Source organism: Zalophus californianus, chromosome 2 (genome assembly GCF_009762305.2).
Source record: "Zalophus californianus isolate mZalCal1 chromosome 2, mZalCal1.pri.v2, whole genome shotgun sequence".
Lineage (NCBI taxonomy): Eukaryota > Metazoa > Chordata > Mammalia > Carnivora > Otariidae > Zalophus > Zalophus californianus.
Genome location: NC_045596.1, coordinates 116,229,162 through 116,250,335, shown reverse-complemented (window position 1 = coordinate 116,250,335; position 21,174 = coordinate 116,229,162). Strand labels below are relative to the sequence as shown.

Below are 21,174 nucleotides of genomic sequence, written 5' to 3'. Positions count from 1 at the left end.
TCAAGGCTATAGAAAAACAGTTTAACCATGTATGAACTTAAGAGATTTCCATAAGCACTGCTGAGGAATTTCTAGGGGACAATGAGCTTCATCCAACCAAGGGATGATTGGGAAAACTTCAGCTAGAGGTCTGCTTGTAAATATAAACTATATTTAATTTTAGAACTATATCCAAAACAAAGGTATTGATGAGGGTGAAAGAATAGTACATAAAATCACATACTCTCAACCAAGTAAAAATAACTTTAAAATGTAAAAGGAAAAGAGACATAGGAAAAAATGTAAAGCAGAATAAGCTCATTCATTGCCTCACACATAGATAAATGAGATTCAGTGGATTTAATTTACAGCTAACAAATAGCAAAACTCTAAATAAGAAAAAAAAAGAGGACTAAGGGAACTTTTCAAAGGTAAAAATATAAATTTAACTGACTAGATATAAACCTTCCTAAATACCAAAAAAAATATACAAAACAAAATAAAAATATCAAACAGAATATAAGACACATGATAAGGATAACAAAACAAAATGAGATCAATGAAAAAACTAAAGTTCTTAATAGACTACACCTACAACAAAACAAGTACTAATTCACATGCTTTACCATTTGCCAGGCACTTTCATACATATCTTACATGACCAGTGAGGCGTGTCAAAAAAGTACGTTTTATCTGTTTTTACTCAGATTTGCAAACTGAGTCTTAAAAAGAGTAAGGAGTAAAACACAACAGAGCTAAGATTCAATCCCAGAATCTTTCTATTGTTCTTTCCACACCAGGCTCCCTCCACTCAACATTGAAATTGCTTCAAAACACAAATTGAAAAAATATGTACTATTTTGTATCCTGTTTTTAAAATACTGTCTTCCCACAAAAAATCTTTAAGATGAATTGGCCTAGCAGCACCTGGGTGACTCAGTCAGTTAAGCGTCTGCCTTGGGCTCAGGTCATGATCCCGGGGTCCTGGGACTGGGTCCCACATGGGGCTCCTTGCTCAGCAGGGAGCCTGCTTCCCCCCCCACACTGCTGCTACCCCTGCTTATATTCTCTCTCTGTCAAATAAATAAATAAAATCTTAAAAAAAAAAAAAAGGTGAATTGGCCTGAAACTTTTGATAGTCTGGAACAAAGCTTCTCTTTAACAAGGAAAACACTGAAATAAATTTAAGTCTTCATAGTGGCAGTGGCAACTAAGATGGCAAACAAAAAATGTGACACTATCTCAGGTCCTAATGCAAGAAGATCTAGCTTAGTAATCCAAATAATCACATGCCAGAGTGAAGAAGAGTTACCCAAACTTAGGCTGTGTGATCACTACAACACAAAGTTAGGTAATATACAATCAGTTCTGCTATAATGCTTGTTTGGAAAACACATGTTTGTTCCAACATCACTGACATATTAAGGAGTATTTTGAACACACCAAATTTCAAATTTCATGATTGTTTCTGTGGGATTTTGCCCACCAGAAGTACTAGGTGAACAAAGAAAACTGCACTGAGCTGAAACAAACCACACAGGCATGTAGAGGACAGACATACACCTCAAACATCTACCAGCTACATCAGTTCTGGCTGTGTTATGAGCCACGCCCATCCCAATCTGGTATTACGACTTTCCCTCAGATTTTAGATAACTTTCCTTCCATTACTTCAAAACAATTCACAAGCTGCAATCCTCTGACACTCACTTCCACAAACAAACTTCTGGTCTTTTCCATGATAAAGTGCAGTATTAATTCTATAGTATTTATGTATTTGTTAACCATTTAACATATGTAAAAATTATGCTATCATTTTAATTTGGTTCTTACCTTTGCTTTTTTCACTAATGAAAAAAAATTTTTAAAGCTTTTATTTATTTATTTGAGAGGGAGAAGAAGAGAACTTCCTGCTGAACAGGAAGCCCAATGTGGGGCTCGATCCTGGTCTCCAGGATCATGACCTGAGCCAAAGGCAGACGCTTAACTGACTGAGCCAGGTGCCCCTCTCTAATGAAATTTTTGAGTGTTGTGCCTAACCCCATTTTTTCCATAAGCCCTGTGGTTTTTATTGCATGATTTTGCATAGTGCAGTGACTTTTAGGAACCCATTTGTCCTGAAACAACACAACTAACTGTATATAAAGCAATCAGAAATCTACTCTTAACAATAAGTATGGGCTATACTTATTACAATTTCCTTAAAGGACAGATGCAAGTTTTACATCAACTAATGTGTAAGGAAAGCCTAGCATAAAATGTGGCTCAAAATATATACTCAGTAAGTGCCAGTTTACTTCATTTCCCCTCTTCTTAAAGATTCTGATTCAGTTCCAAAGCACTGATAATCAAAGATGATCTTGTAATCTCCAATGAGATCTCTCTGAAAAATAAAGAGTACCATATTAACTGGAAGCCATTATTATAAGGAGAAAAATAATTTTTTTAACTGGAACAACCATGTGTGGAACTAACCAACTTTAAGGGTTTTTTTTTCTAGGTCTATACTTTCAAAAGCAAACTTTCATTTCTCCTTTTATATACAAGATATGGAGACAGAACTCTTACAGATAACACACGGGAATATTTAAGTAATCTCCTACATAATAAAATCAAATGGAATCTTTAAGATTTAAAATATCACTGGCTAGAGGTGCCTGGCTGGCTCAGTGGGTAGAGCATGCAACCCTTAATCTTGGGGTCGTGGGTTCAAGCCCCATGTTGGGCCTAGGACTTACTTAAAGAAAAAAGAAAAAAAACATTGGCTTGAAGTAAGATTTTAATTTCCCCAGTAGGCTTTGACAGAAATTTCAAATTATCTCAACTGAAAATGTGTTCCTATTATACTAACCAAAGAAAATTTCAATGGAATAGAACATATCAGGCAACAAAAACATTAACCTCTCCATTATTTATTTCCATACTGCAATTTTTATTTTACTTTTAAATAGTCAAAAAGATTGCTTTATTAAATTAACATTTTAAAGAATTATTTTAATTCCAAATTAGTAGTGAACAATATAATTCCTATTTTACCTAAGGGGGAAAAACCATATGCAACAAGTTAAACTAGTTTTTTAAAAGTTAAAACTTCAACACAAGTTTGTACAACATGCATTATAAAACAGCTTAGATGTTAGGTATATGGCTGATATTCCAGGGAAATTCCCAAAAGTCAAGAATACAATCACAGCATAAAATTCCTTCCTCTCCAAACCCTAATATTTATATTAAGAACCATCACTCTTTTTATACCTCTTCACTTGCTCTTCTCACTATCAGCACTGACAAATGGCATTCTTTTCAAAACTATTTTTCACTAAGAATCTTAAGTTTTCCTCTCTTCAGTAGGGCTACTACCTATAATTAGACAGCAAAGTTGTATTTATATGTGAATACTGATGGCTGGCTAGGCTCAATGATTAGTTATGTGGCTTGCTCTGCCACACCAGCTTCCCAGCATACCTTTCCAATTCCAAAAATTCAACTTGATCTTTACATTTTCTGTAAAACACTCACAAAGCAACTCTAATCTACAAAATTTTCCCTTCCTGTTTTATAATATACGCACTGGTCCTCACCCCCAAATCTGTATTGGAGTCAGTGGTAGAGCTTTATGAACTACAGATGACTGAGCCTTACTATCTGATTCAGCAGGCTCCTCACGACAAACATCCCCATTTAATCCAGATGCCATTTTTTCCTCCAGTGCTAAAACAACCAAAACAGAAACAATAAAATTTCCTCTTATTATGCTTCTGTGACTGGAGAAAGGCCATGTAAACAAACTAATACTATGATTCATTTGTAAATGAAACTTCTAAGGTCTTACCGGGTAATACAGGTTCTGCCTGATATCCTACCATTACCTCATGTAACAATGTACTCTATAATGCCAAGGCCCAGTAACTCCCTTTTTCAAAAATCTTTATACAAGAACATAATCCAAAGAGCTTTCTCTCTTGTCACTCTTTATACACTCATTTTATGCAACAAGTACTCATTCAGTGTCTATTATGGTACATTATTCTAACCAATGGGAGTATAGTAATTAACAGAAAGAAGGCCCTATCATCATAAAACCTACATTTTAATTATAGAAGACATGATAAATTACTTGCACATATATATCATATGGTAATAAAGTGATATAGAAAGAAATAAATTAAGGAAGAAAATAAGATTGAGCTGAGGAGGACTTCTGGTTAAGGAAGGCCTCTATACAACATTTAGAGAACATCTGAAGAGAATTCTAAGAGAAGAAATGTGCCAGGCAGGTATCTGATGGGGGAGAAAATTCTGAACAGTCCTTTGCATATGATCCCTTATATAACCTGGCTTTTTATGTTCAAAACCACTTTTATGAACAAAGAAGATATATTTGAATCAATGCTCTGTGAGAACTGCATTGTCAGAAGCATAAATATTAAAGGAAATAATGCACACTAAACAAAGAGATCCCTTAAGGTAAAGCAGGTTGGCCAGTAGTTCTCCAGTCCTCCAGCCATACAGGGCACCATTCCTGCCTCTGTGGTAACTGTCTTTTAACCAGTGCTTCAAAGTAATAATTGGGATAGCAATTCTATTATCATCAAATAACTTAGTTTGTATTATCCCCAATAATGACCCAGGACTGTAAGCCTTTAAAATACCCACAGAACCGAACTTTAATTCAATTCCTGTTAAGAGTTTTGTATGCTTTTCTGAACACATATGTTGTAACCTATTAAAAACTAAATTGTGGTCAATCTTCTTTTTTTTTAAAACCAAAGTACTCTATTCTCCAAATAATCTGCACAAACAAGTACTTTAACCTACTCTCAACCCAAAAGAATCACTTTTGAAACATTTCAGGTTTCTAACACAATAAACAATTTAAAAAATATATGCTTTGGGGGCACCTGGGTGGTGCAGTTAGACCACCAATTTGAGCTCAAGTCACGATCTCAGGGTCTTGAGATCGAGCCGTGTCTGGCTCCATGCTGGGCGTGGAGCCTGCTTAAGTAAGATTCTCTCAAAAAAAAAAAAAAATACATATATATATGTATACACACACACATATGTACACACACATATGCTTTGTCAATTTAAGTAAAAACGTATCTTTGTTCATTCATACTACACCCCGTTCCAGAAAGGAATTACAGCAGAAGTATAAAGGAAAACAAACAAAACAGTGAATTCACCACATTATCAAAAGGTTTTTTTCTCCTAAGATTTTTACCGACTTTTAAAAAAAAGTATTTTGTGTATTTTATAATATAGTATATTTACAACATAGCAAATTTGCATTTCCTTTTCTAGTACACTTTCAGGAAGAAATTTATTCTAGCTTCAAGATTTGATTACCTACAGTGTACAAAAGAAAAGGACTTTAGGGGCACCTGGGTGGCTCAATCAGTTCTTTTGCCTTCAGCTCAGGTCCTGATCCCAGGGTCTTGGCACTGAGCCCCACATCTGGCTCCCTGTTCAGCCTGCTTCTCCCTCTCCTTCTGCCCCTCTCCCTCTACTCATGTTTTCACTTGCTCCACCCTCTCTAATAAATAAAAATTAAAAAAAGAAAAGAAAAAAGAAAAAGGACTTCACAACAGGTAAAACTTTGTTTCCATTTATTTTTTCTTTGTTACATTCTGAACACATGCAGGGCAGACAAAAGCATATTAAAACCAATTTCAAGGTTACTGTCCACATTCAGTTGCAAATTAGAATTGTCACATAGAAATTTAAGTCAAAAGACCTTCCATGTACATATGGAAATTTACTTAACAATTCCTAATCTTAATTTCATCTGCAACTAAATCCAACCTAAGTATCATTAACTATAAAAAGATCACTTTTTTCCAAATGCAATAAATCAAATGAAATAAATTACCTACAATGTGTAGGTACCCACAATACACCTTCTTCACCTACAATTATTACATCTTTACCTAACTCCTTCTCCCTACAACCTCCCCCCCACCCCACTAAAGAGATTAAACACTAGGCAGGTATGGTATAAATGCCCTGAACTAACAAACAAACTGATTCTTGAATCTAAAACTAAGCTGTTAACCTTAATCTCAGTGTTTCCTTAATAAAAATGTCCCCACCTTGGGAAGTTTTAAGAATAAAGAAGGATCCACAAGGGGCACTGTCCAAAACGGCAACCGCATACCACCACAAGTGGCTATTTGAATTTAAACTGAATTTAAAAATTGAGTTCCTCAGTTGCACTAGCCATACTTCAGGTGTACAAAAGTCACATGTGACTAACAACCATCATATTCGACAGAGCAGATACAGGGCATTTCCCTCATTGCAGAAAATTCTATTGTGCAGGACAAATGGTAAGTTTTCAGTAAGTCACAAACAGTATCACCATGCTATACTAACTTCCCTTACCACTTTTCTAGGAAAGAGAAATTCTGTCCTCTAGACTTTTAACTAACAACATAAATCATTCAGGCAAAAGTCCAAAACTAGAGTAATGGTGTAAAATATTTTAAGCACTCCCAACAGCTCACATTACCACCTGAGAAGCAGGGCGGAGCAGCCGCGGTCACCGCCCTGGCACTACTTAACTGCAGTGCATGAGGGGCTCTCCAACTTGTCCAAGTGGGCTAAAATCTAAAAAGGTGTGAACTTCATTCCACTCCAGCAACTCATTTTTCCTACCTTAACCTAGATCCTAAAAAAGTGGTGTAAAGATCTGGTAATGTCCTCAAACTATTTCAATAAACAAGTAGCATCAAAAGTAGGCAAAGGCACAATTTTCTAATGACCTAGTTTTCCAAATTGTTAAAATAGTGTATAATTACAACAAAAATCCCACAAAAAACCCACTTCTGGTAAACACACATAACTCTTCTTTAAACTAAACTCCTACATAATATATGTTACATTAAATTCATCCCCTGCCCTTTCTCTAGACAAATTATAGACAAGAAACATTCTGGAGACATTTTGACCAACTTAAAACAGTTCTTTGATCAGAAAACAGTTAAGTAATATATGAAAAAAGGGCCCAATATGCAACAAAACTGAATTTTACTATTTTTTTTAAAGATTTTATTTAATTTCACAGAGACACAGCGAGAGAGGGATCACAAGCAGGTGGGAGTGGGAGAGGGAGAAGAAGGCTCCCTGCCAAGCAAGGAGCCAGATGCGGGGCTCGATCCCAGGACCCTGGGATCATGACCTGAGCTGAAGGGCAGACGCTTAACCGACTGAGCCACCCAGGCACCCCCAAAACTGAATTTTAGATATCAACTAAACTAGAACAAGCCAGGCAAATCCACTACAGAAACTTTCTGGGTTTCCTCTGAAAAATAAAGGCAAAAACATATTCCATTACTTTGAAATTGAGGTTTCAAATATTTTAAAAATACAAACTAACTTCATTTCCTAAAGGAATTTACTACAAACAAGTATGGTACAACTAACAAAGTAGCAGCTCAAAAAGTGGATACTCCTGGAATGATTTAACAGTTACCAACCCAGCAACACTTGGTTACAGGCATTAAAGTATGCCCAACTTTTCGTTGGGGGGCTTAAATCAAAAGAGCTAACATACCATAAAAACTGAGGAAGCAGAAGGAATTTTTAAAAAGCAAACACTAACTATACTTTTGGTTAGCACAGTTTTCTTCGTTGCTAATGTAATAGGACAACAAGAACATTCTATCCCCTTCTCTTTAGTAATTTTCACATTTCTTCTGCATATACCGTATCACAATAAACCCTTTAGCACTTCAATTTTAGCAATGAACGTAAAGGTTCTGCCCCACTATCACAACCAGGAAAAAAAATGTGTAAAATGATTAATCAAAAAATGTTAGTCTATGAATGGTTAAACTGTGGTACATCCCTATCACAGAATTCCACTCAACAATAAAAAAGAAACTAGTATTGATACCCAACAACTTGGATGAATCTCAAGGAAATTATACTGCATTAAAACAAGACAATCCTAAAAAGTTATATGCTGTATGATTCTTTCCAGTAAACATTCATGAAATGACAAAATTATAGAAATAGAAAACAGAACAGTAGTGGCTGCCAGAGTTTGGGGGTAGAGGAGATGGAAAGCAGGTGGGCGGGTGTGGTTCTAAAAGGGCAACAGAAGGATCCTTGTGCTGATGGAACCATTCTGCACACTGACTGTAGTGGGGGTTACGTAATTACAATTGCGATAACACTGCACAGAACTAAATACACACACAAATTAGTGCAAATAAACTGGAGAAATATGAATAAGATTGATAAAGTGTATCAATGTTATGATATTGAACTACAGTTTTGCAAGTTGTTAGCCCTGGGAAACTGGGTAAAGGGTACAAGGGATCTCTGTATTATTCCTTAAAACTACATGGGAATCTACAGTTATCTCAAAATAAAAAGTTTGATTTTTTAAAAACTGCGACCCTAACAACTGGGATAATTTGAATATGAACTGGATATTCCACAGTATTAGGGAATGACTGTTAACAGTATTATAGCTATACAGGACAATATCCTTCTTCTCAGGAAATGCTTGCTGGTGCATTTATGGATGAAATATTATGTCTGCAACTTACTCTTATGTGTATGGGAAGAGAGAGAAAGCAAATCTGGCAAAATGTTACATACTAAATTAAGGTAAAGGGTTATGAGTACTCCTTGTATTCTTCTATCAACTTTTCTACTTGAATTTTTTTCAAAAAAAGTTAAGGAGTAAGATTTAAGACACATTTTTGTTCTAAAACTATGTTTCAGTTGAACTTTACACACCAGTTAGTCTTTTAAAAGATTTAAAAGTAGGAGTGCCTGGGTGGCTCAGTCGGTTGGGCACCTGCCTTCAGCTCAGGTCATGATCCCGGGGTCCTGGGATCCAGCCTCGCACCCGGGTCCCTGCTCAGCGGGAACCTGCTTCTCCCTCTCCCTCTGCCTCCCACTCCCTGATTGTGCGCGTGCTCTGTCAGATAAATAAAATCTTTTAAAATAAATAAATAAAAGATTTAAAAGCAAATAAATCTTCTATTTAAAAAAAACCCCACGTGATAGTCCCATCTATACTCGTTATTCTTAAAACAAAACAGCAACAAGGATTTCAAAGGAAAAGAGTTACGTGGTATTGGATGTGACTTTCCGGTAAGTTTTTCAACATAACTTGACTAAATCTGTAAGGCATATGGATATCTTTGTAAAATCAAAGTTAGTTCAACGTGGATTACTCGTTCCTATTTCTAGAAGACTGGATCCCCAAAATTGTTCTACTTTTCAAATAAGTGAAGCAAATTAAAATTGTAAGGGAAAACAGCTAACACTTTCATGCATACACTCCGAATTTTAAGTTTTAAGTTTGGCAAGCAGTTAATTCTTTCATAAAGAAATGTCTGGATAAAGAGGCAACCCACACACTAAATGCCAAAACAAAAATGTGCCATGATGTATTAATTACAGCGCCAAGGCCACAAGATGTATTTTACCACGTAAACCGTCCCTCCAAACATCACTACATTTTATAGTATTTAAAAAAAAAAAGGAAACTGCACACGTTTGAAATGTAGGAAATAAGTGAGCTTGAGCTAGCGTCAATAAGATCCATCTCAAAAGTTCTTAAGTTGTCTTTGCTGCTAAATTTTTGCATCAGAGTTCATACGCTTCAGTCTCTGAGAAAATCCGTGTCTAGAACGTCTCAACCAGAAACTCTATAAACTTTTCACTTCCAACCGGACCGCCCCCTCGCAGTGGGCCCCACCTCCCGAGTAGGGTATGGGGTGGGGCTGTTTCCCGCTCGGAAACTAAGAAATAAATGTCCTTTCCCTACTCCATCCAGAAACGAGGGAATAAGAGAGGCCGAGAATCTGCAGACTCGAGTATGAAACTAACTACAAGGAGATAGTCGTTTAGTAAGCTTCCTTTCCTCTTCCGAACCCATTCCTTCCCTCCTTCCAGGTCATTCCGTGACCCCGGGCCGGGCGGGGACAGGTGAATATCAAGAGAGGAAGAGGGAGGGACGGACGATGGAGAGAGAGCCGCGCTTGGGCAATGAATGAGCTGTACCGCATCCGCACCACCTGTTCCTTCCAAGGGTGCCACCCCGACCTGCCGGCAGTGTTCCCGCACCACCCCGGCCGCGACTCCTGCCCGTGTTGCCAGCTTCCCTGCTAAAAAGCCGGGCCTGTCCTCTCCACTCGGGGCGGATGAAAACCCGCAGTTCAGAAGCTAGGAAAACGGGGCCTACTCCGGAACCACGGCCTCCGAAGCGTGGAGACAGGAGGAGGAAGCCCGTGGCCCGGGGCGCGCGGGGTGATGTGGGAACCATAGGGAGGGGACGAGGGGGTGCATTCTGCTTGACTAGGAGTACGAAGGCGGGGTTCCTGGCGGAGGTGGCCCGGTGCCCGCCGGGCCGAGGTTAGGGGTGACAGGCCCGTGTACCGGCTAAATCCTCCCCACTGCTTGTCCAGAGTCTCACACTTACCAAGATCCGCTTGAAAAGAGCGTTCTCCTTGGGCGGGAGGCTCACGGCCGGCATCGTTCCGGCTCCTCCCGCTGCTCCCGCCACCGCCCGGCTCGGTCAGTCTGTTTGTCCGACCGCCGCCGCCGCCGCCGTCCCCTGGCTGCTTCAGCCTTGATTGCCCCGATCCACCGCCGCCACCACGCCTCGAGTGTCACCGCGTCGCCCAACCCCGACACCCCCTTCCCCTCGTTGTCTTTTTTCCTTTCTCACTTAACGCTGCCGCCGCCTCCCCCCTCACGGGTCTCCGTCGGCGGTTCACGTGGTAACTGAACAGACCGACAGAGGCAGCCAAAATGGCGGACGCGGAGAGCTTTCCCACCCGGGTCACACCTCCAAGCACGCAGGCGCGATGACCTCCTTTCCCCACCTCCTCTGTCCTAGAGCTTGCTGGGAAACCAGGAGGCCCGCGGGTGGGCGGAGGCCGCGAGGGTCGCGGCAGGCCCCGCCCATCCCTCGGTAGCGGAGCGTCTTGGAGGCCCAAGGGGAGAGCTAGGGGGGAGTCGCTAAGTGCTGTTCCGGCTGTCGCCAACTCAGAAATAGCCTTTCAGCTCTTTGCTGCCAAAGTGGCCTTTGATTCATTGGGTAGATTCTCCCAGCCTGTATGATCATACTTAGAGCCTGAAGTCCTAAAGTGCAGGTGTTCAAGAAGTTCTGCGTTTGATCGTGAAGTGCCTAATTAAGCAGCAGAGGCGTAAGGGAAATGAAGGCTTCACCCCAGGCGGGACTTGTAAACCAATACGGAAAGGAGAGGCTTAACGGAGTCTGAAAACCGTGAAAGAGTTTGACCAGTTAAATGGGCTGGCTGGAGTATCGGTGATTTAGTTTATTACTTAAGGTGAGCCTGGAAAGAGCCAGATCCTAAGTGCCGTATTTGCACTGCCAAAGGAGCATCTGAAAGTTAAAATGTGTTTTATTTCATTGTTGAGTCCATACAATGAAGGGTTCACGACTGTTTGAGTCATCTTGGAGTAGAGTTAAGGGACTTTGACTCCCCTGGAGCTGGGTAAAAGCTAGTGCTTAATATTGTGAGTGTTGAACTCCCCATCACCAGAAATCCTCAAATCTTAAACACCGGAGTATCGGGCAAGGATACTAGAGAACTGCTGCAGTAGGCAATATCAAACTAGATCCCGAAGAGGACCTTTTCCACATATGTGTATATGTATAAGTAATTTCATGAGCAGTTGACAGTAAAGGGGCGCCTGCCTGGCTCAGTCAGTAGAGCATGTGACTCTTGATATCAGAGTGGTGAGTTTGAGCCCCAATTTAGGCAGGAGCCTACTTAAAAAAAATTTTTTTTTTAGTTAACAGTAAAACTATTTTAAAGCTGGCGTTCCATTGATGATCTCCAGTTTTTCCCTCGTGTGAGCCATTTTTACACCTGATTATTTTTGATGATCTCTCTCCAGATGCTAAATTCCATCCATAGCATTCTTTGCATCATGAATCATTGTATTATATGTGCATTAACTTTGCTCTTTTAAATGTATTTACCCAGATCTTTTACTGTTCAGCTTGCACTTCTTTAATCCTCCCTAGAAGGTGTAAGGTGAGTGAGATGTTTCCCATTGCAAAAATCTGGGACTAATGCTTGGGTTTTCCAGCTGCTATCTCAAATGTCCTCTTCTTTTGCCTGGATCATCAGTAAAGTTTTGTGAATCAGATCCTGCAATTCCTTCAAATTCTGTTATCTTTGTTCAAAAGTTTCATGGAAAAAAGTTGCATCTACAGGAAACCTGTATCTACAGATGTTTGAGTTTTGGAATAAGGCCAGTTTTTTAACCTTAAAAAAAAAAAACTAAGAACAAACATAGAATTCATAAAAACAGTTGTCATTCAATGATAACGTTTGAACTTCACTGCCCCCAAGAGGTCTTTCTTTCAACCATCTCAGCTATTAAGAAGTAAAAAAGTTAATCTAACTTACAGTGATAATTTTAGCTTCACTACCAACTTTGGTTTCCAAATCTCTGGCTTCATATCCAGAAGTTCCTACAGCAGTATTATTTGCTAAGGTTTTCTAAATTTCTCCTTTAAATAATATAATATTTTCCTCTTGAGGGAAGAAAATTTCTGATGTTTGAAACAAACAGTAGTCCCCACCAAAGGCTGAGTCCCTGAATAGATGAGACAACAATATAGTTTGGCAAATATTACCTTCTTTTTGGCTGGTAACAAATAAATTTTTAAGACTCAGTGAATACTAGTTTGCATTGACATTTATCTGAGTCATTTCCTAGTTAAAATGCACCAATAGATAACAATTGGACCATACAGTCCATGACTTGATAGCCTGAACTCAATAATAAAATACCTGCTCTCATAGATCAACACTGTTTGACAGATCCTATTTAACCTGTATGCTGTGAATGACAGCTATGCAGGAAATTAACATATCCAAGGCTGGATGATGACAGACGATGAGGATGGTGGTGGTGGTGATGATGATGATGATGGTTATTTCATTCATCGTACCCTAAGTATTTGCATATCACTATTGCCAAAGTGCCTCTTCACAAAAAAATTAACCATAAATAAATATATAAATAAATAACCTCCAAACTTTAATTCTACAAAAGGGATATGTAGAGTGAAAATTCTCCATCTCCATATATGTAAGATGTTCTCTATTGACACTTTTATGCCTTAATCATTAAGTATTTAAATTTTATAGAAATACAACATAAGGGGCGCCTGGGTGGCTCAGTTGTTAAGCGTCTGCCTTCGGCTCAGGTCGTGATCCCAGGGTCCTGGGATCGAGCCCCACATCAGGCTCCCTGCTCGGCGGGAAGCCTGCTTCTCCCTCTCCCATTCGCCCTGCTTGTGTTCCTTTTCTCGCTGTGTCTCTCTGTGTCCAACAAATAAAATCTTAAAAAAAAATACAACATAAAACAAGTCTATATATTTGTCACCCAGATTTAACAAATGTTAACATTTTGTGATTGCTTCTGATTGTTTTTTAAATAAAAATTTGCATATACTTGAGGCGCCTGGGTGGCTCAGTCAGTCAAGCCTCTCCCTTCAGCTTGGGTCATGATCTCAGGGTCCTGGGATCAAGCCCAACATGAGCCCTGCATCGGCTCCCTGCTCAGCAGGGAGTCTGCTTCTCCCTCTCCCTCTACCCCTCCCCACTGCTCATTCTCTCTGTCTCCCTCAAATAAATAAATAAAATCGTTTTTAAAAATTTGCAGATATGGGGCGCCTGGATGGCTCAATCGGTGAAGCATCTGCCTTCAGCTCAGGTCATAATCTGGAAGTCCTGGGATTGAGCCCTGCATTGGGCTCCCCACTCAGCGGGAAGCCTGCTTCTCCCTCTGCCTCTCCCCCTGCTCATCCTCTGTCTCTCTCTCTGAAATAAATAAAACCTTTTAAAAAATAAATAAATTTTTTTTTAAAAATTTGCCAATATATCAGGAACTGCATCCCTCTTCAGATCCTGAATTTGACGTATGATATTTTCATGCATCATAAATCAATAAACATGTATGTAGTGATCTTATATTTTATACTGTTTTCAACTTTTGCTCTTCTTTAACCCTCCCTAGGAATGAGAAGTGTGAGCTGAGTAAGATGTTGCCTAGTGGAAAAGTCTGGGACTAGAACTGTGGTTTTCTAGGTGCTAACTCAAATCCTCTCTCCTTTTGCCTGGGTCATAAAGAAAGTTTTAGCATTCAAATTCTGGAAGTGGTTAAATGAATGTCATGTAGCAACTTCTATCAAAATATCATAGCTACCAGCTCCTCGCTGGAATTGCTTCAACAAGATGGAGTTTCACCTACAGCTGCCTACTCTAAGTGTAGGGTTCCATCAACTAACATGCTGAGAGGAATGTGCTTATATTTCATCACTTTCCTAAAATATACACTAGTAAAAGGATACAGGGACCAAAAGTACAAACCAACCTTTTTCCAACAGCAGTACTGAAATTAGTAATTTACTAACTGGCTCTGTATGCTCTGACTAAATATGACTTCTGTTTCAACTTGTTGGATACTAGCAAAAGCTGTGTCAGGACAAGCTTCCAAGGGATGATGTAGAAAGAATATTCAACTGTCAGGTTGCTGAATGGACAAGAAGTTGAGAACCAACAACTGACTCAGCATATTAGTTGGGTGGTTTGCTTACTTGAGCATGAGTCTAGGAGGCTCAAACTAGGTTACAAATTATAATGTGACTCACAGTTTAGCAATCCAGGTAGCCGTCAGTTGCATGTAAAAAATGAACCAGAAAGTATAGTACATTATTTTACTCTTTGGTCAATTTTTGGTCAATTTTTTTTTCCAGTAATATTGCTAAAAAAATATAAAAGTGGACACTTAGTTAGTAGGGCATGCTACTCTTGATCATGGAGTGGTGAGTTCAAGACCCACATTGTGCATAGAGCTTAAAAAAAAATTTTTTTTTAAAAAGAAAATATAGGGATGCCTGGGTGGCTCAGTCGGTTAAGCGTCTACCTCCGGCTCATGTCATGCTCCCGGGGTCCTGGGATCGAGTCCCACATCAGGCTCCCTGTTCAGCGGGGAGTCTGCTTCTCCCTCTCCCTACTGCTCCCCCTGCCCCTGCTCTCTCTTTCTCTCTGACAAATAAATAAAATCTTCAAGAAAAAGAAAATATAGAGGGAGAAAAGATTTGCTAACATTGTGCTTTTAAAATGATCCTAAATGGCATTAAGTTTAAAGAATTAAATTATTAAAATTCATTATTTCTTTTACTTATATACATATGTTTACATGATCTTTAGACATCAGATTGAATTGAGAAGTGAATGCACAAAATCTGGCTCAATTATGAAAGATAAAACCTATTGTCAGTACAATGTCTTTGGTAGACCGGCAAAAACAAGTTGTTTGCAACTACCAGACACTTTCTAAGCTTCCCAAGGACCATATAGAATAGGTTTTATGTTATAGCTATAAAACTGAGGTGTAGAGAGATTAAGTAATTTGCCTAAAAATCAAAAGCTAAAAAATGGTCTACAGGAATGGCGTTTTAAACTTGACTCTTTGAACCCTGTTCTACAGCTCATGGCCTCAGGGGACTGTCCAAGTCTGTTAGGTGGGCTAATGAGGATCACTAGATCTGGGGTCAGAAGACCTTAGTCTGAATCTCACCTTCCCCAGCTGTGGGATCCTGAGCCCGAGCTGATATATGGTATGTCACCTTGGATGAGTAAGTTGCCCTTGAGCTTCATCTGTAAACTGAGGATAATAAGGTATACCAGGCAGTGGTTGTGAAGATGAAATGAGATGATGCATGTAAACCATATGATGGATGCATAATGTACAGTGTCTGGAACACAGAATTCAAAGTGCTAGTTGTTACTCAACACAGCACTCCTTTTTCAGTTTTCTGGCTCATGTAGCAAGATTTTAGTAAATCTCAGGGGCTCTTGCGTGGCTCAGTCATTAAGCGTCTGCCTGCGGCTCAGGTCATGATCCCAGGGTGCTGGGATCCAGCCCCGCACTGGGCTCCCTGCTCTGCGGGAAAGCCTGCTTTCCTTCTCCCACTACCCCTCTTGAGTATCCCTGGGGCAGGGGCCTGAGATTCTCATGGGACAGCGAAATGGATAAACTACCCCTTACCCCCTTTTAATCATTTCCTCCCAAACCCCTTTTTACAAAGGGATGCTGAGATCAGGAGAGCTAGAGCACCAGGCAATAACCACGATTCTCGAGTTAACAACTCTACTTAGTAGCGCGGCTGCGTAGCTAGCGTATCCCGCACTTCGTTCCGCCAGGGGGCGCTCGGGTGAGCGCCGACTCCAGGGGAGATGGGGTTGCGGAAAGGCGGAGCCCTGCCTGGCAAGATGGCGCTGCCCGCGTTGTTACGCCCGTTCTCCAAGCTGCTGGCCCCTGCCAGGCTCCCAAGCGGCTGTGAGTGTCCCTCTCCGCTCAGGCCCACCCGACCTTACTGTCTGCCACTCCCAGGGTGAACCCAGCCCGCGGGGGCAGGGGGCGTCTGGGCCCGGGCTCGTCCTGCAGTGACCTTCGCCGGCCTGCGTCCCAGATCCCAGCCCTGACTCTAGGCTCCCCATCACCACCGCCGACCCTCCTCTTAGTGCCGACAACTCTTGGTCTCTACGAATGGACTCTGGGTTCCCCCCCACCAACCCGCCGCAGATTGGGTCCTGCAGACCCTCTCGGTGCCGCTTCCCGCCAACTCGAGGGTTATCTGAGGCTCGGCAAAAGCCGGTTTACGAGGCTTTGAGGGCGTCTTGGAGGACAGGGGCCACTCGGTTTGGCTGTGCCGGTGGCTCAGGGCGAGTTAACTTGACCTTTCTGAACCTCTGTTTCCGAGGCTGTTTAAGCGGGGGAGAGAGGGGTTGAAGAGAGAATTAAATGCAATAGTACACACATAAATGTTAGGTTTTTCAGTACAAGGCGATACGTTATCGATTTACACTGTCCCCTTTCAGCTTCAGCGCGATCAAAGTTCTACATTCGGGAGCCGCCACATGACAGACCTGACTGGCTGAAAGTTGGACTGACCTTGGGCACCTCCGCCTTCTTGTGGATCTATGTGAGTTTTTTACTACCTTGATGTCGTGCGACCCCAACACAGTGGGGAGGAGAAATGTCAGTGTGAGATTGTTGCTGAGCTTATCTCCCATCCAGTTGGATATTTATGTAATTGAAAAGTATAACGGAAATCCCAAAGACTAAAAAGAAGTATTAAAGATTTCAGCAGCATCGAGAAAGTATGATGAGGCTGAAACTTACCTCATTCATTGTTAATGAGCATGGTTTTGTGATGAATGGCAATTTTACTATTAATTGTCCTTTACTTGCTAATGAGGATGGAGGCTGGTTGGGTTTTATGAGGACACTTTTTTTTTTCCAGATACCATAGGGACAAATCATCAGTGGACAAGCTATACAAATTAAGTCCCACTAGACTTCCAAAACATAAGATTTTAATCAATGTTTGCATAAATACATTGTTGGAAATTATACTTAGTGCGTAGCAGCCTTTTTGTTTTGTCTTTGCAGTATGCCAAATGCTTTACGTGTAAAAACTCATTTAATCTTTTCAACAACACTGTGTAGTAGGTACTATTATTGTTGACTTCTTATAAAGAAAACGCTTGGGGAAATTAGTTTGCTAAACCCACTTCTCCCTGACTTCAGCATTACACTATAGACCATTGTGAAATACTGCCTTTCTGTAGATAAATTTTCGTGAAGTTGACTAAAAGTCTGTGTGCTATATTAGTATTTAAAATTTTTTCTTTTGTCTCTAATAGGTTAGGAGCTTTCTCCACTGCCTCCCACCTCCAATTCTTAGATCTCTTATTTTGGATTTTCTCATTAAAATGGCTGTTGATGGGGCACCTGGGTGGCTTAGTCATTAAACATCTGCCTTTGGCTCCGGTCATGATCCCGGAGTCCTGGGATCTAGCCCCGCAGGGAGCCTGCTTCTCCCCCTTCCTCTGCCTGCCACTCCCCCTGCTTGTGCTCTCTCTCTGTCAAAGAAATAAAATCTTAAAAAAAAAAAAAAAGTCTTGTTGATAAGGAGTAAGAGATGTTGAAAGTCATTTACAACATAACAGTAACTAATCCTTTTTAAAATAATATTTGTCATAATGAAGTTTTAATTTAAAGTTTGCCCAAAAAAAGCTTGATTGCTGCTGAGAACTCTTACTGAAATTGGATCTTTGATTGCAGCAAATGTCACCCCATATCAACCATTGTTTTGGTTGCATATTCTGTCAGACAGTGGTTCTAAGAAAGTGTCTATCTCCCATGACATCTAATTAATACACATATAGTTGGGGGATGGGATTGGTCACTCACAGTATCAAACTTCTAAGGTTAGAAGTATGCCACACCCAGCAACCAGCCTGGACCTCATTTAATACTCAGTTCTGGTTGGTTGTGTTGGTTTAGCTCCTCTATGGTAAGTTATTCTATTACATTAATTATCCACTGAATGAAATAATTTATTTGGCAGAAGTTGAATTTAAAATCGTAAGGGGGCGCCTGGGTGGCTCAGTCCTTAAGCGTCTGCCTTGGGCGCAGGTCATGATTTCAGGGTCCTGGGATCGAGCGCCACATCGGGCCCCCTGCTCAGTGGGGAGTCTGCTTCTCCCTCTGCCTGCCACTCCCCCTGCTTGTGGTGCTCTCTCTCTCTGACAAATGAATAAATAAAATCTTAAAAAAAAAAAACAAAACCCAACTTTCTTTAAAAAAAAGGAAAAGAAGGAAACCTGGGTAGCGCAGTCAGTTAAGCATCTGCCTTCAGCTCAAGTCATGATCCCAGGGTCCTGGGATTGAGTCCCACTTTGGGCTCCTTGCTCAGCAGGGATCCTGCTTCTCCCTCTGCCTGCCACTCCCCCTGCTTGTGCTCTCTCTCTCTCTCTCTCTCTGACAAATAAATAAAATCTTAAAAAAAAAAAAGAAAAAGAAAAGCAAGCCAGGTCCCAGTGCCCCCATGCCCTCCCACACCCCTAGAATCATTGTAATTCTTTTAAAATTTACCATTCTTATTCCTCTTGTATACCTCTTATATACGAAATATAAGTATCATTGGTTAGCCTCTTTAAGTTGCCAGGAAGATTACATTTCTAATTTTAATTGTTACCTACTTCTAGCTCATCAAACAACATAATGAAGATGTTTTAGAGTATAAAAGAAGAAATGGGTTGGAATAAACTTGAAATACTAATATGGTAAGTATGCAGTTTTATAGGATTAATTAATTATGCAAGTTAATTTGACCTCTTTCTAAATAATGTATTTTGGTTGGTTTTTTTAATTGGGTTTATATTTTTTTTAAGTTTATTTATTTTTTTTAGTAGTCTCTACACCCAGCGTCAGGCTCGAACTCACAACCCTGAGATCAAGTTGCATGCTCCTCCAGCTGAGCCAGCCAGGCGCCTCTATTGAGTTTGTACTTTTTAGCACTGATATTCCTGCCTGTGATAAATTTATGAATTTTAATACCTTAGCTGAAGCATCTCTCAGCATAATCATTTTTTAGCATCATTTGTAATCATTATACTTTGTGTTCAAAGAAAGTTGTGTTTAAGAATGAAACCAAAATTGGGATGCCTGGGTGGCTCAGTCAGTTAAGCGTCTACCTTCGGCTCAGGTCATGATCCTAGGGTCCTGGGATCGAGTCCCACATCGGGTTCCTTGCGCAGTGGGGAGCCTGCTTCTCACTCTGCCTGTCATTCCCCCTGCTCGTGTGCGTGCATGCGCGTGCACTCTCACCGTCTCTTTTTCTCTCTGACAAATAAATAAAATCTTTAAAAAAACAAAGAATGAAACCAAAATCATATCATTTTTGTAAATCTAATAGTACTCTACACAGTGACTTCAGACACTGAAGACAGGTTTGTGTATGTATTTCTTAGTATCTGTTATATACGACACCTGAGTGTAAATTCCATGAGAACAGAAACCCTATTTTATTAATCGTACTGTACTCAGCAAACTGCCCAGTGCCTGGGCCTACCGGTAATTTAATATTTGTAGAATGGATAAAGGTATAAGGGCAGTAGATTGGTAAATCTTTTACTGTATGACCATTTCACTATGATTGTCACTTCAACTAACACCCAGTTGGACAATTCCTAGTAAAATCCGGCTGTGAACAAAATACTATACTCTGCATGCTCTGTGATTTAAAAGAATGAGTTTATTTTATATGTCAATATATATATGTAAATACGTATATTTCTGAAAATCCTTTTAAAGAAATTCTATATTAGTCCTTTTGTAAAATGAAAAATCACTCTTATAAATCTCAGCTTTCATGAATTAGGTTGATTAAAATAGGTAGCATATCTGCTTGATAATAGTAATCACTAGCATATGATTGTTTTTAATATTTAACAACTCTCAAACTCAGCTCTTTAGGGTTTGATTATCTAAATTTTTCATTTCTTTTTTCATATTAATATCACCTTGCTGTCACTACTTTAGTCAGCTAATCAAGAGATAAACATTGAATAAGATATGCTTTTGCTACTCTCTTATAGGTCACATAAAATATTTTTTGCTAAAACTTAAATAAGTGAAGGGTTGATACTCTTTATGGATTTGTTTTCTAAACTTTCCCAGATGCCCAGAAATTATTCAGAATGGTCTAATTTTAATATTATTTCTGCTAGTTAATACTATAGTTTTTTTTTTTCTTCTTCATTGTAGGTATGCTCCATATAGTGATTATACTAGTTCCTTTGGATTCACCAATCTGTTGAGTTGTAAACGTGAGAGAAAAAGTTATATGTGCATGTATGTCAAATCAGCGTTTGTGTTTTGCATCATTAAATGAAAAAATAAAAATATTTCTGTATTCTTCAAATTATATATGTTGTGGTTATGTAGTGAACATCAGTTCTAAAGTATATTATTAGAAGTATTTTGATGTAGAAAGTACCATCTGATAACAGGGTCAATGGTAATTAAGGACACATTGGTAAGAAAACTTGTTAAGGAGATTAATTAAAAATCACCGCTGAAGGGTTTACTCCTTATGTCAACTTTTTTTTCCCTTGTATCAACTTTTAATTTCTATTCCAAATATTCTTGAGTGTGTCAGGGTGATAGAACTACTTTATTACTCAAAATACTAAAGAACCCGGGGCACCTGGGTGGCTCAGTTGTTAAGCGTCTGCCTTCGGCTCAGGTCATGATCCCAGGGTCCTGGGATCGAGCCCCGCATTGGGCTCCCTGCTCAGCAGGAAGCCTGCTTCTCCCTCTCCCACT

At 39.8% G+C, this 21,174-nt stretch overlaps 2 protein-coding genes across 5 annotated transcripts in view; one reads left to right on the top strand and one right to left on the bottom strand.

Moving 5' to 3' along the window:
- The window catches only part of NAA15 (N-alpha-acetyltransferase 15, NatA auxiliary subunit), an 80,351-nt gene extending 69,569 nt beyond the window's left edge, over positions 1-10,782 (bottom strand). For 2 of the 3 annotated variants that reach the window (XM_027597863.2, XM_027597864.2), the window contains exon 1: positions 10,424-10,782. In XM_027597863.2, coding sequence (XP_027453664.1) covers positions 10,424-10,477 — 54 coding nt within the window. In that variant the 5' untranslated portion in view covers positions 10,478-10,782. The remainder of the gene's footprint in view (positions 1-10,423) is intronic. The other variant, XM_027597866.2, reaches the window with a different exon arrangement.
- A 5,406-nt stretch (positions 10,783-16,188) lies between these two features.
- Positions 16,189-20,773, top strand: NDUFC1 (NADH:ubiquinone oxidoreductase subunit C1). Of its 2 annotated transcripts, XM_027600080.1 has the most exons (4): positions 16,189-16,335; positions 16,878-16,981; positions 19,053-19,130; positions 20,614-20,773. In XM_027600080.1, exons 1-3 carry the CDS (start codon positions 16,233-16,235, stop codon positions 19,110-19,112), a joined length of 267 nt encoding a protein of 88 aa, XP_027455881.1. In that variant the 5' UTR covers positions 16,189-16,232; the 3' UTR covers positions 19,113-19,130; positions 20,614-20,773. The 2 variants fall into 2 exon arrangements, with proteins under 2 accessions (XP_027455881.1, XP_027455880.1); XM_027600079.1 differs by lacking the exons at positions 19,053-19,130; positions 20,614-20,773 and adding an exon at positions 17,706-17,850 and having other exon boundaries at positions 16,202-16,335.
- The last annotated feature ends 401 nt before the right edge of the window (positions 20,774-21,174 follow it).

Excerpts from the sequence above, each read along its gene's own strand:
- NDUFC1 (XM_027600079.1), top strand. The coding sequence starts at position 16,233 with ATGGGGTTGCGGAAAGGCGGAGCCCTGCCTGGCAAGATGGCGCTGCCC. Across the intron at positions 16,336-16,877 it reads TGCCAGGCTCCCAAGCGGCT|CTTCAGCGCGATCAAAGTTC; the intron begins GTGAGTGTCCCT and ends GTCCCCTTTCAG. Across the intron at positions 16,982-17,705 it reads CCGCCTTCTTGTGGATCTAT|GTTAGGAGCTTTCTCCACTG; the intron begins GTGAGTTTTTTA and ends TGTCTCTAATAG.